Source organism: Littorina saxatilis, linkage group LG10 (genome assembly GCF_037325665.1).
Source record: "Littorina saxatilis isolate snail1 linkage group LG10, US_GU_Lsax_2.0, whole genome shotgun sequence".
In the NCBI taxonomy this organism is placed as follows: Eukaryota; Metazoa; Mollusca; class Gastropoda; order Littorinimorpha; family Littorinidae; genus Littorina; species Littorina saxatilis.
Genome location: NC_090254.1, coordinates 30,661,500 through 30,679,727, shown reverse-complemented (window position 1 = coordinate 30,679,727; position 18,228 = coordinate 30,661,500). Strand labels below are relative to the sequence as shown.

The following is an 18,228-nucleotide window of genomic DNA, read 5'->3' as shown; positions in this document are numbered from 1 at the left end:
AAACAGGGACAGAGAGAGAAACGCAGAGAGAGAGAGAGAGAGAGAGAGAGAGAAAAAGAGAGAGAGAGAGAGAGAGAGAGAGAGAGACAGAGACAGAGACAGAGAGACAGAGAGAGAAACAGTGCACGTTGACTTTAATGCTGCCAATAAAAAAAAAGCAATCGTTTTCCTTGAAATATACTTTCAGTAAATTGCAAATTTCCTGGCCCTTCAAACCTGGACATTTACACATTTCTTAAAAGTTTTAGGAAATTTACCCAAACAAGAGGCGAAGCCTTCAAGGCTCACGTCAGAACTCGACAAACAGTAACACACACTCAATCACTCCGTCACACATGCACACACACACACACACACACACACACACACACACACACACACACACACACACACACACACACACACACACACACACACACACACACACACACACACAGTAAGCATAGGTGAAACTGTGCAAGAAAGCGAGACCCTCGATCTGCCAAGTAGTCTCGGCCCGCTCACAATAACAATGACCGAGACTTTCAGTAACTCCTTTCTCCTTTGCGTGACGTCTAACCCTCTTACGTCATAATGTGACGTCTTCAAATAGTTTCTATCACACACGTCAAACACTTTTGACCGAGACGTAATCTTTATGCGAGCTTTATCCATAGACTCGGAAATGTTAAAGTTTCTATCACACACACACGCACGCACGCACGCACGCACGCACGCACGCACAGACAGACAAAGTTTATCATCGCATAGGCTACACTTACGTGAGCCAAAAACGAGTGAATTAGGAAATTTTTTAATTTAATGACATTTTCAGGGATTTTGTAAATTTCCTGGTATTGAGAATTTACTGTAACATATCCATGTGATCACATTACCGATCATGCAACTTTTAGCATCCAATCTTTCATAATTATGGACTTCTTGGAACACACACACACACACTCACACACACACACACACACACACTCACACACACACACACACACGCAGACACAAACCCCAGACACACAGTACCCCGTACCAGACTGGTGGTAAGGTTGGATTGCTCCGGAAAAACACAAGTGTTTGAGACTTCAGCACATCCCTCCCCAGCCCGCCAGCCCTTCATTTCCTACTGATCTAGTTTTCTTGTCACCCGTCTGCCTTCTGTAATGTGGACACACGTACTAACCGGTAGTGGACCGAATGACTTTTTTCTCGTTCCTTCCTTGGCAGGAAGTGGGTGCGAGCTACCTACTGTGCTCACACCCAGTCACATACATTTCTACCACGTGTCAAGTCGTCAACGACGAGGGTCAACGTTTGGTGAATGGATTGCTGTTGGGTGATGGATTTTGTGGGTTTTTTTAGAGGGGGGGGGGGGGGGAAGTGCGGGAGGAGGTTCTCAGAAAGAAGGTTCTTCTTTAACTGAAACGTTTGAGCGGGAATCGAGGTCAGTGTTGTCCAAGGTTATTGCTATGTTGGGCGTGATGTGATTTTTGTTTGTAAGCCCTGGCCGGATCTTTGGGGCCAGCCTCTGTACCATAGCTATTGTTAAGGTCGCGTTAGTAGGCCAGCTTGTGCATGTGCATATTCTTTGGAGGAGTTATCTGTATATGTTTCTGTCAGTCTTGCTCTCGATTGAGTGTTCTGATACGGTATTGAAAACACTTTTTATTTTCATGTTATTCCTATTACAGGCATTTCAGTAAAACTTCGTGTCGCTGCACACCGAACCCATTGTCGGCGGTAAAGAGTCGGGACGGTGTGTCAATGTGTTCATTTAAGCCGTGCAACCCCTAACACACACACACACACACACACACACACACGGACGAACTCTCTCTCTCTCTCTCTCTCTCTCTCTCTCTCTCTCTCTCTCTCTCTCTCTCACTCACTCTTTCTCTGACCTGGGTCACACCACACTCGTCCCTTTAGCTCAGACAGTCCATCAGCGGATAAAAACAGTAGCTGCCTCAAAAACATCACGTAGACAGCGCCAGTAATCTCATCTTGACCGATCCCATCGGAAGCTGGCTACCTTGCCAGGGGAGACAACTTGATGGGGAGATAATGAGGCACTAAAGGGAGACCATCTTCTTCCCAAGGGAAGCAACACAGGTGACTATACAGACAGCTGCTGCTTTGGAGCGTGTACATTACCCGAGGCCAGTGGAAAGGTAGGAAGAAGGAGGGGGGGGGGGGGGGGGGGGGAGCACGAGGACAACGCTATTTGACAGCGTAGTTGATGGTTTGGTTGAAATTTGAGATACGTCCGGAACAGTTGGATTAGGCCATTATAAGGCCTAAAAAAAATAGGTGTGGTTACGGTAACCCGACCTACCCTATTTTTAGGGGCCGACCCTATAACTTTTTATTACATTTGTCAAAAAAAGAAAAAAAAAGAAAAAAAAACGAGTGCAGAAAACGCAATGAAAGCGACAGCGCTCGAGTCGCACACTTATTTCCCTGTCAAGTAGGTTTAATTTGTACACATTAGAAAAAAAAGTTAAAAAAAAAGTGATTGCCTACCTTCCTACCCTATTTTTTTTGGCTATGTTACCGTAACCACACCTATTTTTTATTTTTTTTTTTGCCTAATGGAATACAGTGCATGTCCTTGAGGAAAACAGTGGTTGCTGTTTACAATAATGTGCGCGCGTGCGTACGTGCGTGATTATGACACAGTGCCTGTGTTTAGGTGGGGGCGGGAGGTGTCTGTCAGAGTATCTGTCAGTCTGTCTGCCTTTCCATCCGCCTGCACGTGTGTCTGTCTGTCTGTCTGTCGTCCTGTCTCCTCCTTGTAAAGACATCCAAAAAAATGTATCAGTTAAAAATTAAACACGAAAACCGGGTTTTTTTCAGTCAGCTATTGACTGTCAAATCACACGTGTGTATATCATGTAAATGAGGTCATGTCAAGCAAGTCTGGCAGGGACCTGTTTTTCCACTGCTTATGATGCCAAAGTCACCGAGACAAACGTCATTAAGCTTATAGAAAAAAAAATGCGCTCGCTAATTACCCTCGATGAATTTTTAGAACTAACACGTCACGTCACACGTTTAGAGTGACGTATCTTTACTTCGACGTAATAGATTGCAAGAGATCGAGACTCCAAAACAGGCGTCTTCAATTTCGCTGCCTCGACTGCAGGACATTTTTAGTAAAATACACGTAAGTACAGTATGTAGGATAAACAGAATACTTAAACATGGCTTGCTGTGTCGTACCAGATTTACACTCGTTGCTTTTTCAAATAGTGAACAGCTCGCTTTCGCTCACAGTTCAATATTTTTTTTAAAAACTCGTGTAAATCTGGTACGACACAGCAAGCCATGTGGTATTCTCTATGCATCTTGAAATATTTTATTGATTGCTTGTCATGTTAATTGTGTCATGTTTACTGTAGTTAACTCAAAGGCCCACTCCGCCTCTCAGGTTTACAGAACGATGACAACTTTTCACTAAGACAGCTCCACTTACCTGAGGGAACACACTCACAAAGTATTCAACAACAATAAGTGCCACTCACAAATCACTTGAATGGCTATTTAGGACTCGTAAACCACACAGTAGTTTTCGTGTGACCAACGTCATGCATGACCTTAATTAAGGCGCTTGCGGTTTCAAAGCGATACTAAATTACATCTGCAATAGCACGTGATTGTGTACCTCTGAACCTAAAATGCAACAAACGACTGCAAGTGACGCAACCTTAGCGGCGGCAGTTGATTTTAGCCCTGTCGTGGCAGTGCGTTTTTAAGCAAAATACTCAGTTCTACACAGGCACAGCAACAAACAGTGTCAAATGTTAGGAAATCTCAGTCGACTGACATTCCAAAAAAGGGAAAGTTCCATGGTTTTCGGTAGCATACTTCCCGCCCATCAAGTAAAAAGAGCTGCATCTTACTCTTTCCATTCAACCATCACACCATCACTCGCATGACCTCATCCGGTCTCCCTTTTTTTCCAACTTTCAAAACTTCGAATTGTACTGATCTTGTCTGGATGATATAAAAAAAATCGTTTGTTTCAAAAGCTGTCAATTTATTATTTAGATTTTATGAGTTAGGTCTAGCGCCAAAAAGAAGGCTTCCGATTTCTTTCAGAGTGCGCTCGTTCTAACTGCACGAAATAAATTCTTTCAAACTTTCAAAACTTGGAACTGAACCGATTTTGTCTTGATAAGAGTTATTTCGTGTTTTAAAAATGTTTGTTTCATTTACTGTCAATTTATTATTTACATTTTTTTAAAGTACGATCTAGCGCCAAAACGAGGCTTCCGATCTCTTATAGAGTGCGCTCGTTCTAACTGCACGAAATATATTCTTTGGAAACGTCTTCCTCTCAACAAAAAGCAGCCAGGATGGTCCCGAGCGGTAAGCGTTCAAATGGAAGTATGTTTGTACTGTATGTAAAAGCTCGGGGAGCTCAGTGATCGGAACCAGATGGTTTACGGGAGGCGGAGGGTGGCTTTAACTTCTATTTCGTCTTGCTATTGAGTTACCCCCCAATTCACGAGGGCCGGATGAAAAAAGAGCATGTTTGCACCGCTAATCATCTGGAACCCTCGAAAAATAAAGTTCAATTCAATTCAATTCAATTCCTTTCTGTGTATTCCTTTCACTGTGTGGCTGTGTGTGCTTTGATGTGTGTTTGCAATATTGTTGGTGTGTGTGAGCGAGCAAGCGTGTGCACGTGCATGTGTGTGCGTGATGTGCGTACGATGTGGGTATGTGTCTGCTTATCCTCGTATGTGTGTCTGCCTTGTGTGCTTGTTTATGTGTGTGCTCTTGGAAGTTTCCGCCAAGAAACTAAAGACGGCTGCGGCTTTAAAAAAGGATAATGCTCTAAATTAGGAGTTAACAACCGCCCCCCCCCTCCCCACACACCCCACCCCACCCCCACCCCCACCCCACACACACACACACACAAACACACACACACCCCACTCTAACATTCGCCTGAGGGTATGATTGTCTGGTAAAAGAAAGCCCGGTTTCAGCCAGCGAGAGCACGTCGTCCTAGACCAACTGTACGTCACAATGTCAATGTGCAGATGTTTCTTGTTTTCGGCTTTTTACCTCAACCTATAGCGGTGTAGCCTATTCGTGTTTTAGTTTTCAGTCATAATTGTAAAGATCAAACGGTTGACAGTGGCACTGGTCCCACGCGGAAGCTGTTGGTTTTTGTTTGTTTATTTTGTTTGTTTATGGACTGGGTGGCCGAGTGGTAACGCACTTGCGCTCGGAAGCGAGAGGTTGCGAGTTCGACCCTGGGTCAGGGCGTTAGCAATTTTCTCCCCCCTTTCCTAACCTTGGTGGTGGGTTCAAGTGCTAGTCTTTCGGATGAGACGAAAAATCGAGGTCCCTTCGTGTACACTACATTGGGGTGTGCACGTTAAAGATCCCACGATTGACAAAAGGGTCTTTCCTGGCAAAATTGTATAGGCATAGATAAAAATGTCCACCAAAATACCCGTGTGACTTGGAATAATAGGCCGTGAAAAGTAGGATATGCGCCAAAATGGCTGCGATCTGCTGGCCGATGTGAATGCGTGATGTATTGTGTAAGAAAAATTCCATCTCACACGGCATAAATAAATCCCTGCGCCTTGAATATGTGCGCGATATAAATTGCATAAAAAAATTAAATCCCTGCGCTTGGAACTGTACCCACGGAATACGCGCGATATAAGCCTCATATTGATTGATTGATTGATATTTGTTTATTTTCTTTGTTTGTCTGTTTGTTCGTTCGTTCGTTTGTTCGTACGTTCGTTCGTTCGTTGGTTGCTTGCTTGCTTGTCTTCGTTTTCGTGTTGTTATTGTTTAACAAATTCTGTTTGTTGTTGTTGTTGGGTTGTTTTTGTTTTTACATTTAGTCAAATTTTGACTAAATGTTTTAACATAGAGGGGGAATCGAGACGAGGGTCGTGGTGTGTGTGTGTGTGTGTGTGTGTGTGTGTGTGTGTGTGTGTGTGTGTGTGTGTGTGTGTGTGTGTGTGTGTGTGTGTGTGTGTGTGTGTGTGTGTGTGTGTGTGAGTGTGTGTAGAGCCATTCAGAGTAAACTACCGGACCGATCTTCATGAAACTTTACACGAGAGTTCCTGGGAATGATATCCCCAGAGGATTTTTTCATTTTTTAGATAAATGTCTTTGATGACGTCATATCCGGCTTTTTGTAAAAGTTGAGGCGGCACTGTCACACCCTCATTTTTCAATGAAATTGATTGAAATTTAGGCCAAGCTATCTTCGACGAAGGCCGGACTTTGGTATTGCATTTCAGCTACATTAATTGATGGGTTTGGTCATTAACAATATGAAAATTGCAATTAACATTATTCTTTAATAAAACAATCTAAAAATAAATGTATCTTATTCTTCAGTATTTTCTGATTCCAAAAACATATAAATATGTTATATTCGGATTAAAAACAAGCTCTGAACATTAAAAATGTGAAAATTATGATTAAAATAAATTTTTCGAAATCAATTTGAAAACAATTTCATCTTATTCTTTGTCGGTTCCCGATTCCAAAAACATATAGATATGATATGTTTGGATTACAAACAAGCTCAGAAAGTTAAAAAGAATAGAGATACAGAAAAGCGTGCTATCCTGCTCAGCGTAACCACTGCCGCGCTTTTCTGGCGTGTCAATTCCACTGCCATTGCCACGAGCGGTGGACTACCGATGCTATGAGTACATACGGTCTTGGTGACAAAGTGCAGTGCGTTCAGTTTCATTCTGTGAGTTTGACAGCTTGGCTAAATGTTGTATTTTCGCCTTACGCGACTTGTTCGCTTCTGCACTAACCACTCAGGATGTCAGCAGAACAAAATTCAAATGCGGCGTGAGAGCAAGGTCGGAACGAGAGTTTGTGTGTGTGTGTGTGTGTGTGTGTGTGTGTGTGTGTGTTTTTGTGTGTGTGTATGTGTATGTTTGTGCGCGTGTGTGTGTATGTGTGTGTGTTTGTGTGTGTGTGTATGTGTATGTTTGTGCGCGTGTGTGTGTGTATGTGTGTGTGTGTGTTTGTGAGTGTGTGTGCGTATGTGTGTGTGTGTGTTTGTGTGTATGTGTGTGTGTGTTTGTGAGTGTGTTTGTACGTACGTGCGGGCGTGCGCGCGTGTGTGTGTGTGTGTGTGTGTGTGTGTGTGTGTACGTTACAAGGACAGATTCTAAAAAAAAGGCCTAGCTGTAAATCTTCATCCTTGTTACATAAAGTTCCGTTCAGTTCTTTCTTTCTCTCCATCTTGCTTTGTCTCTCTCCATTTCTCTCTCCCTCTATATCTCTCTCTCAAGAAGAATATGTATGTTAGTGTGTGTGAGTGTGTGTGTGTTTGTGTGAATGCGTGCGTCCGTAAGTACGTACGAGCTTGCGTGCGCGCGTGTGTGTGTGTGTGTGTGTTTTGTGTGTGTGTTTGTTTGGCGAAAGAAAACAAATCTGAACTTTAAGTATAGCACATAAAATTATACACACGCATAAACAAGCTTAAGAAAATCTGAAAATTGTAATTAAAATCAAAATTTGAGTTATCGACCCAGAAAAGATTTCATCTTATTCCCTTTAATCTCCATAATACACAAATATTAGATATGACATGTTTACTCTGAAAATGTACTTACAACTAATAAAAATATGTTAATTAGTCAAAATTATGATAACAATTAAAATTTGAGTAATCGATCCAAAATTGATTTCATCTTATTCTGTATCATTTTCTGAATTCAAAAATGTATAGGTATGACATGTTTACTCTAAAGATGTGCTCACACTTAAAGAAAATAGGTACTGCATTCACATACTTCGCGGGGCCGAGCGTGACCCGTCTCGGTGTTCTGCTAGCCAAGACCTACTTCATTTAGTCTCGGTGATGGCTGGTTTGACTAAATGTTTTAACATAGAGGGGAAATCGAGACGAGGGTCGTGGTGTGTGTGTGTGTGTGTGTGTGTGTGTGTGTGTGTGTGTGTGTCTGTCTGTGTGTGTCTGTCTGTGTGTGTCTGTCTGTGCGTGTCTGTCTGTGCGTGTGTGTGTGTGTAGAGCAATTCAGACCAAACTACTAGACCGATCTTTATGAAATTTTGCATGAGAGTTCCTGGGAAGGATATCCCCGGAAGTTTTGTTCTTGTTTTCGATAAATGCCTTTGATGACGTCATATCCGGCTTTTTGTAAAAGTTGAGGCGGCACTGTCACACCCTCATTTTTCAATCAAATTGATTGAAATTTTGGCCAAGCAATCTTCGACGAATGCTGGACTTCGGTATTGCATTTCAGGGTGGCTTAAAAATTTATTAATGACTTTGGTCATTACAAAATCTAAAAATTGTAAAAAAAACTAAAAACTTTATAAAGTAAAACGATCCAAATTTACGTTTATCTTATTTTTCATCATTTTCTGATTCCAAAAACATATAAATATGTTATATTTGGATTAAAAACAAGCTCTGAAAATTAAAAATATAAAAATTATGATCAAAATTTAATTTTCGAAGTCAACTTAAAAACACTTTCATCTTATTCCTTGTCGGTTCCTGATTTCAAAAACATATAGATATGATATGTTTGGATTAAAAACACGCTCAGAAAGTTAAAACGAAGAGAGGTACGGAAAAGCGTGCTATCCTTCTCAGCGCAACTACTACCCCGCTCTTCTTGTCAATTTCACTGCCTTTGCCACGAGCGGTGGACTGACGATGCTACGAGTATACGGTCTTGCTGAAAAATTGCATTGCGTTCAGTTTCATTCTGTGAGTTCGAGAGCTTGACTAAATGTTGTATTTTCGCCTTACACGACTTGTTAATGTTCTTTTAGTTTCAACATGTCATATTGACTTAATGTTTTGATATCGCTTCAAGCGACTTGTTGTTGGTTTCAATTCAACAGCTGTATAGCAACTCAGCGGTTGCATGTGGTCTGCCTTCCTACGTGTATTCTTGCATGTGTGCGACCATGTATGTGTTCAACTTTCCGAACAAATGTTGACAAGATACATTCACTTAAGGCATATAATTCGTTCGCCTATGACAATACCAGTTAAAAGTTTATTTACGGAAGCAAACAAGCAAAAACGAGTGTACATCCAAAAGCAAAGCTGAATCAAATAACACCATGAACCCAAACATTCATACTCTCCGCTGTCTTGATAACACCAGGAAATAAATATCGAGGAAGAAAACATAAGCAAATAATACTAATTTTCTGCCTGTCCGTCAGTCACGTCCTTTTGGCGACAACAGTGTGCTGTCTTGTTGACATATATATATATATTACAACAGAGCTTTAAAAAGCATCTTCTGAAATTTTGCTCGGAATCATCAATTTTTGTGAACAAAACTAGTCTCATCAGTTGTTTTCTCCATGTTCAATCACATAACAAACACAAAAATTGGCATGACAGGACCGTTGACACACACAAAAACATGATTGTGCACATTCAAATACATTCGCAAACTGTATTCTAAATAAACAGACCGACAAGCAAACACAGAAACAAACTAACAAAAAAATACAAGTTTAAACAATTGGCTGGTAGTTTATAATTATGTACAGGGGAATCAAGACCTTTTTTTTTATCTGCAGCAATAAAACAAAGCAAGTAAGTAACACATTAACTCTGAAGAAAAAAAGTTACGACAATAAAACATTCATGTACATCTGTTTTTACCATACTCCATCCTTTGAGATAAAGATTATGCCAATGCACCCCCAAAAAATGAAGAAAAACATTATGGGGAATCAAAATCAGCAAACAAAAACCTACATGTATAACCAACACTCGGCTGTACGATTTTTACCTAGTCCTTTTCCTAACTGACAACGGTGAAGCAATGTCACAAGCAATCGCACAGATGGACCAGCAATCTTCTTTCTGGTAAAAAACGCATTTGTTCTTAAAACTGATGTAAAAAATGTAAAAACAATTGTTGTAATGAGTTGAAGCGGTTTACAATAATTAAACAAATGTTTTAAAACGCAAACACAAAACTACGCACAAGAATAGTGGAAGCCTTTCAGGTAAAAAAAAAAAAAAAGTCCCTTTTCTGCTCAACAATATTTTTGATAGCAGAACAAAAATTGTTTTAGTATTTGTTTATATATTTAAAAGCTTATTTAGAACCAATACGAATAAACATTTGATATATTCATTAATTGATATTGTGAAAACTTCAATAAAACAATGACAAAATTGTCTCACAGGTAGATACCCAGTCTCAGGAGCGAAAGACAAAAAGATTCGGTAGGCTGTATCACAAACCTAAGCAAGAATGTCATAACCCTAAAATAGAAAGTGGAAGAAAGAAACACTGCAGGACCGAAGAGATGCGAGGTTCGTTCAAACAATTCTTCAGCGTTAGATGGCTTCAAAGAGAGCACCCTTCTGATCTGAAATAAGATATAATTATAATGTTTAGGTCCATACTTTCGGTGTATAAAATGTGTTAACACAACAATATTTTTTGCTGATCTTACAACGATGTCTCTTGATGAAATATTCTTTTTTGAAGAAATAACGCAGATATGCACATGTACTGTACGTACTCTTGAAACTAACTTTGACACACACACACACATAAAACGGCTTACTAAAAGGTCAACACCTTTCTAACGGTGGCTGTAAAAACAATCACCTAACACACACAGGCTTGATTGTATTCAATGTCGGTGGTCTGAAAACCGTGTGGGTGTGGGTCCACTGTGCCTTATCGGTTCATTTAGTCCAAACTTCGGCCAGAAACATCACTTACCATCTGTGGTAGTGCTATCCACCCGGCGCTGACAGAGAGAACAGAGAGTTACTGCCCCTGCGCACGTGCTGCACGCGGTCTTGTGTCCACATGGCAGAAGAGTGACGTCAGACATTTTAGATTTGCATACCGCGCATGGCAACGGCACACCCCTGAGTGCAATGGTAGGCTTGTCTTCATCTCCACTATGGCCCTTCTTCTGCACCAACTGACGACTGAAAGAAAGTTTCTTTTCTTTACCGATATTCATCGAATACACACATTATTTTTGAGTAAGCGTCTTCTAGAACGATCCGAATATTTACTAAAAGCAACCAGTTTGCAAAATTTGAAACGAAACTCTGAGGCTCACGTTTTCTTTTCTGACCAAGTGATAAAAGAAAAGTATCACCATAATACAAGGTTCATAGCTGACTTCTTGTAAAGTCGTAGGAGTTGTTTGTTGTGTTTCCTTGTTTGTGTGTTTGTTTGTTTGTTTGTTTTACTCCTGTTTGGTCTGTTTGTTTGCTTAATTTCTTTTCTATCGACAACTATGATATAGCTGAGATCGGGAGGGGAAATGCACTTGTAATACCTTTTCTCTCAAATGAAATACCTCATGTAATTTTACAGTGAAGCAAAAGCCCACAAATATGTCACTCAATCAGTCACTCAATCAATCAATCAATCAGTCACTCAATCAGTCACTCAATCAGTCACTCAATCAGTCACTCAATCAATCAATCAAATAACCAACCAACAAGCGATCAATATTTCCATCAATCAAACAATCTGTTGCTCAACTCACTTGCGGTCCATAAAGTCCTGCACGGCAGCCTGCACTTCCTGCGAGCCGTACCGCATGCATGATCTCCCCTTGGAGTTCTCTGCGTCCACAAAAGCTCCATTGGATATAAGGGTGCAAGCGATGCGGACCCTTTCCTCCTGGTAAAATATTTCATCTGCTTCACCCTACAGAAAACAGAAGAGAAAAAAACTTGAAAAGCGTAGCAAATAGTTATAGACAGTGTGCCATAAAAACAATTCTGCTCTGGACGCATCTTCGTGAAAGTTACGTATTCTTTGTCATAAAAATAAGAGTCCAATGTGGTTAAGGTGTAAGAATCTCTCTTCCCTCATCCCGCCTCATCATACCTCCTCTGCCTTTTCCCCAAGAAACACTGGGGTAAATCTGCGAGTAAAAATCGAACTACCCGAAGCCATGTGATTAACAAAACACACGTGGTTGCTGAAAACCTACCCTGCGCACAGGTCCTCCCAAAGCAAAATGCAAAGGGGTGTCCAGTTCTTTGTTGACAACATTCACATCAGCACCTGTACAGAAAGATTACAAGATGTGCAAACAGGTAAATACTCAAACAAAAGCATTCAAAGCAAATGTCAAATCATGGAAACAAGCTCGACCGAGATCATTAAAAAAATATATTCTCAAATCCATGACATGCGGCAACAAAAACAAAAACAAAAAAAATCTTAGCTTTTCGTGTATCATACTTAAAATAAAATAAAACACAACTTAGTCCTTACAAGAAGGGCAATTGGAATATTAAATGGGATGTTCATCTTTCCCAAAATACTGCAAGTCCAGTAGTACACCTAGACGGAACTGTGACATAAATGTTTAGTAGACTAGTAAACTCTCAATATACCCAAGCCTTTTTCTCAACCTTCTCTGCCCCATTGCTCTCATGGAAACTAATTCTCTGTTAAGTCAACCAAGTCAGTCTAAACAACAGTGATTCCATAATATGTTTCAGGAAAACCCAGTCAAAAATGATGTTTCATTTCCGTGTAAAATAACGGACATTTCCGGTAATCGCGACCCCCCGCAAAATGCCCTCCATCCAAAGTTGGAGACGTGTTTGTGTAGTATAGTTATAATGGCAAGAAACTGAGTCTACCCCTATAAACTTGTACCCAGATACTGACCGAAGTCGAGGAGAGCCTCCACGCACGGGTAGTTGCCACGGACACAGGCCATGTGCAGTGCGCGGTTCCCGTCGTGTTGTCTGCTTCTTGCCGCCACGTTCACATCCGCTCCTCCCTAAACAACGCCAGGTTGGAATTAGGAATTGTATTAATGTGGAGAAAGAGGGCGAAGGGGGTTACGAGGAGAGAGACGAAGCAGGATAAGTGGATGGAAATATGGAGAGACAAACATGCACAGACAGTGAGAGGAAAGCACCTATACAATCATGTCTGTCACACACACACACACACACGCACACACACACACACACACACACACACATACACGCACGCACGCTTTATGTGTGTGTTTGAAAAAGAGAGAGAGACAGACAGAGAAACAGAGACAGAGACAAAAATAAATCGAACCGACCGCCGTTGCAATAAAAAATAAAAAGATTCGTAAGCTAAGTAAACATATTGCAGTTGTGAAAAAAAACTGAGATATAATCAATCTGATAAATCTTTATTTTCCGAGGGTATTAATGGAAAACGCATTCTGATACTTTCAATGTTTCACATCGAGCCCTCGCCCAAAATAGGGAAACACGATGTGTATGCAAACTCATAACTTTATAATATTCGAGAAGATATCGAAAGTTATTAAATAATGAACGCATTTATAATGTAGTTTAAACGTGCTCGGTAAGTTGATTTTTTAAACAGTTCATGTTCACAGTTACCCTCATTATCGTAAGAAAAGAATACGGATCTGCCGACCAGGCTGTCAGAAATGGTGGTGCCGGAATCTACATAAAGTACCCAGGAGGTCGAGAAGAAGAACACATCTCCCTCGCTACCGGCCTCTACTCCACCAACTTCAAGGCTGAAGCAGTAGCGCTCCAGACAGGTGCAGCCCACATTGAGCACAGTCCACTCTCCTCCAACAACGCAACGCAAAGTCAGTCCTGCAGGCCTTAGACACTGCCAGAGACAAAGAACTGAATGACCTGTCATCCGCCTTGACCTCCCTGTGCAGAGCCCACACAGTCGTGCTGCAATGGGTCCCCTCTCACTGCAACATACTAGGCAACGAAGCCGCAGATACTCTGGCAAAGGAGGGCACTACGAAGGACCAGAATGACAGATCAACCACCTTCAAAGAAGCCAAGACCATCATCAAGGCCAAGCAACACAAAAAGTGGTTGCAGCAGCACCCACACTACAACAAAAACGACGCCTTTCACCTGCTCACAAGGTCTGAGCAGGTCCTCATATTCAGGCTGCGGACAGGCCACAACCGAATGAACCACCACCTTTTCACCAAGTTCAGAATTGGCCAGTCAGACCAGTGCCCTTGTCAAACAGGCAGCATGACAACGGAACACCTGCTGCAGACTTGCCCACTACACAATGGCCTCAGAAGCCAGATCTGGGCGGAGGCGACCACGGTGCAAGGGAAGCTCTATGGCAGTCTGGACGACCTACAGCGCACGGCAACATTTGCGCGGAGAACCGGCGTTTCCATCTGAGTGATCGACAAGAAGAAGAAGAAGAACTAAGGAAAGAATTCCAAAGCAAGCTTCCTGAATAATCCAGACTGGCTTTTAAGAGATACATTCTTGGAATGCGTTTATTTCATTTAATGGTATAACGAGAATGGTTTGTGGAGAAACGTTCTAAAGGACAGACAGGACTTGACATGTTATTATTATATGCATAAGAGCTCCTTTGTTGTAGAACAGCCTTTCCTTTAGAGGGATGATATCAAGTTATGTATAATCCGATGCTGACAGAGGGGAATCAAGACGGACAGAGACAAACTCACAGACAACGTGTACGCGGTCTGTGAAATGTGACAAAATCTACTGGAAAACTTACCAAGAGAAGAAGCATACGAATGTTTTCAACGCAGTCATTGTCTGCTGCAAGATGCAGGGGAGCGTATTCGCCATCCATCCATTTGTCCACGTTGCTTGTGTCCCTTTCCAAGATCTTCTGAACAGCGCTGAGTGAGGAAGACAAGCATGATTTGGATCATTGTGTGAAGACAGACGTCAGCTCATGATGCTGGTGGTTATAACGCAAACTGCGTGTGTCCACAAACATTCAGGTGAGCAAATCGATAACATTCATAAAGAACAGTGTCCCAAATTTAACTCATTCCGTCCGCTATGTAAATATGTCCCTTGAGTTACTGGAATGTATTTAATTTGAAAGTCAAAAATGTCGCTTTCCAATACAATTGTGGCTCAGTTTTAACACGATTCCGCGGCCTAGATCCGTCTGCAAAGTTTGGTACCTTGCAACAGCTTTCTTGAATTTTGGACTTTATTCATGAACATATCTACGAAACGATATGCGGCTCCAATTGGGAGCTCAATTCCACGTGACCAGCTAGCTTGAAAATGAAGGGGACTATCTTATCACTTCCAGGGTTAAGTGTAAATGTGTACAGCGTGATAACAATCATCATCATCTGCAAATTAACAACAAGAACAAAAGTAATGATTTGTTTAAGTAACAGTAATAAGAACAAGTCATGTGAAGGGAAATTAATACATTTAGTCAATCTGTCGAACTCACAGAATGAAATTGAAAGCACTGCACCGGCCGCTAATCACTTGAAGTGACAAGCCAGTATTGCGCAGTAGTGTAGAGAGCTTAACTGCGCTCTTCAATTCCTTCTTCTTTTAAACTTTCTGAGCTTGTTTTTAATCCAAACATTAGATATCTATAAGTTCTTGGAATCAGGAAATGATAAAGGATAAGATGATATCATTATTGGATCGATTACTACAATTTTAATTTTAATTAGCATTTTTAGATTTTTAATGACCAAACTCATGAATTAATTTTTAAGCTTCCAAGCTAACATACAATCCAATCGAAGATTGCTTGACCAAAATGTCAACCAATTTGATCGAAAAATGAGGGCATGACAGTCCCGCCTCAACTTTCACTACAAGCGGGATATGACGTCATCAAAGACATCTGTCGAAAAAAGGATAACATTTTGTGGGGATATCATCTGTAAAAAAAATTGTATACATACTGGTTTTATGAAGATCGGTCCAGTAGTTTTCTTGGAATCGCTCTATACACGCACACACATACACACACATCTCGTCTCGATTTCCAGTCTTTATTGAAACATTTAGTCAAAAGTTGCACTAAAATGTAAAAAGAAGGATAATACAGTGGACAGCCCCACCTTCCTTTTAAGACTCTCCGATTTAAGACCTCCTCGCGTTCTAAAACTTTTTCTGAAAATTTATCTCCACTTTAAGACCTGATTTTGTTATCAATCTGACGTCCTAAAACGGGGTCATAATCATAATACCTTGGATAGCTCCTAAGACACGCAGCATGAAGGGCGCTGATGCCCCTGTGGTTGACAGCGCTGACATCAATGTTCTCAGAGTCCAATAAGATGTCTGCTACTGCGCGGCTTTTTCTCAGCAAAGCATCTATCAGGGGTGTGTCACCTGAATCATCCTGCACGAAAAACAACAACAATAATAATAATTGTCAGTAAGTACTGGTGTCACATGACTGATGTGAACCAGTTGATTGGCTAATGGAGATGCGCTAAAACTGTTAGCGCACTCTTGGAGTGCGCTAACTTTTCCACAGAGCGTATTCTTCCGCCCTTTGCCTAAGCGAGACTGTACTCTCATCCTCAGAATTAATTAATGACATGTAGCTTATATTCTCCACAATACCAAAATACCATACATTTCCTGTTTCTCAATTAAAGCAGAAGTGGGTTTTTTCTGACAGATTGCATGTGCCTGTGCCACAGTTGCCACTGATCTAAAAATAGAACCCGGTGTGTCTAATTTTTCAGTTTCGACTTGCGAAGAATCTTCTCATAATTATGCCGTAGCTTATTATCCACATTATCAAATGATGAGTTAGTATACAATTCCCAGCAGCTAACAGAAAACACAAGTGTTATTCCGATAACGAACCAGCTAGATGAGCATTTGGAATATATACGTAGCAGACTAGAATACACTGAAATACGACTGCATCAGTTCAGTAAATGAATGGTTTCCGAATTATTATTTCAAGGCAAGAACAATCGGAATCGAAAACGTGTAGGGTTTAGAACGTCCGTACCATATATAAGACTTATTACCAGCCTGCCTCATGCGTGCAGACTCAGTGCAACGTGACGAGCAATTTTTGTTTTTGGAATGCCGCAGTGCTTCGATTGCCCTAGCCTAGCAGACGACATAAACCCCGCTCAGCAAACTAACATGTTGGGCAAATGTGAACGAAAAAACGATGGGGATATAATACGTGTAGGGTTCAGAGCATTCTTACCGTTCATATTTAGTACCAGACTCCCCGATGAGTGAAGATACCACACGAAAAACATGCCACATTTATTTTGAAAATGTGCTAACCGTGGACCTTGGGGGTTAGCCAATTCAAGGGGAGTCACTCTGCACATTCAATCCGTCGAAGCTCGACTTGAGGTTTCGAATCGCAAATAACTAAGAACACAGTCCTTTCTCCGAGTTCAAATGAGGTCTCTCTGAAAGATCATCACTGTTTAGCTTAACGCTACACTGGAATTTACCAACAGAAATTAAAACAAGAGTTTGCGTGTGATGAAAGCACGACACACTTGAGACAGCCCACACAAAAGTAGATCTTCTACGACTTGACCACACAGTTATGCCTATTCAAATGCGCGTAGCAAAATGTGCGTGTTGTATCTTCTTTTTTCTCTGGCGGTACCGACAATATCGTTATTGAAACAATCCCAGTGCACTAAGGGATTTATAGAGCAAATCTCGAAAATAATTATTGAACTCAGCGCTATGCGCTTCGTTCAATAATGAATTTTCTCGATTTGCTCTATAAATCCCTTAGTGCACTGGGATGTCTCAATAACTTAAATAATAATAATAACAATAATAATAATAATAATCAGGTTTTGACGCTTCATCTTCATGTGTGAAATATTTTCGTTTCTTGAACATTTTTAACACTGGGACAAGAAAGTGGTGGTGAGAAATTGTAACTCGACTAACCCTGAGTTGCTCAACAGTATTTGACACATCAGACACATTACCTGCATTCTCAAAATGAAAGTTATCGCATCTCCACTGTAATATTCGCATTCGTCATTGTCAACCTCCTCATACATGTCACGGCAGTCTATCCACCGTGCGTGGTCACCAAACAACGATTCACACCACACACTACATGGACCACTTTATCGGTCAGTATTCTATCTATATTTCAAATTCGTTACCATTCCATCTCACACACAACATGTTACAGTCCTTATCAACTGCAGGGGCGGATCTGGGGGGGGGTGCAATGGGTGCAATTGCAACCCCCCCCCCAGCGGGACAAAAAAAAAAAAAAAAAGAAGAAAAAAAACAAGTCGCGTAAGGCGAAAATACAATATTTAGTCAAGTAGCTGTCGAACTCACAGAATGAAACTGAACGCAATGCCATTTTACTCGTAGCATCCTCAGGCCACCGCTCATGGCAAAGGCAGTGAAATTGACCAGAAGAGCGGGGTAGTAGTTGCGCTAATAAGGATAGCACGCTTTTCTGTACC

The 18,228-nt window shown here is 41.2% G+C and overlaps 1 protein-coding gene across 3 annotated transcripts in view; it reads right to left on the bottom strand.

Moving 5' to 3' along the window:
• Window positions 1-7,541: 7,541 nt before the first annotated feature.
• The window catches only part of LOC138979009 (uncharacterized), a 64,541-nt gene continuing 53,854 nt past the window's right edge, over window positions 7,542-18,228 (bottom strand). For all 3 annotated transcript variants that reach the window (XM_070351819.1, XM_070351821.1, XM_070351820.1), the window contains exons 24-30: window positions 15,985-16,139; window positions 14,523-14,649; window positions 12,663-12,777; window positions 11,974-12,047; window positions 11,521-11,684; window positions 10,734-10,948; window positions 7,542-10,371 (exon numbers count right to left, since the gene is read on the bottom strand). In XM_070351819.1, coding sequence (XP_070207920.1) covers window positions 10,340-10,371; window positions 10,734-10,948; window positions 11,521-11,684; window positions 11,974-12,047; window positions 12,663-12,777; window positions 14,523-14,649; window positions 15,985-16,139 — 882 coding nt within the window. In that variant the 3' untranslated portion in view covers window positions 7,542-10,339. The remainder of the gene's footprint in view (window positions 10,372-10,733; window positions 10,949-11,520; window positions 11,685-11,973; window positions 12,048-12,662; window positions 12,778-14,522; window positions 14,650-15,984; window positions 16,140-18,228) is intronic.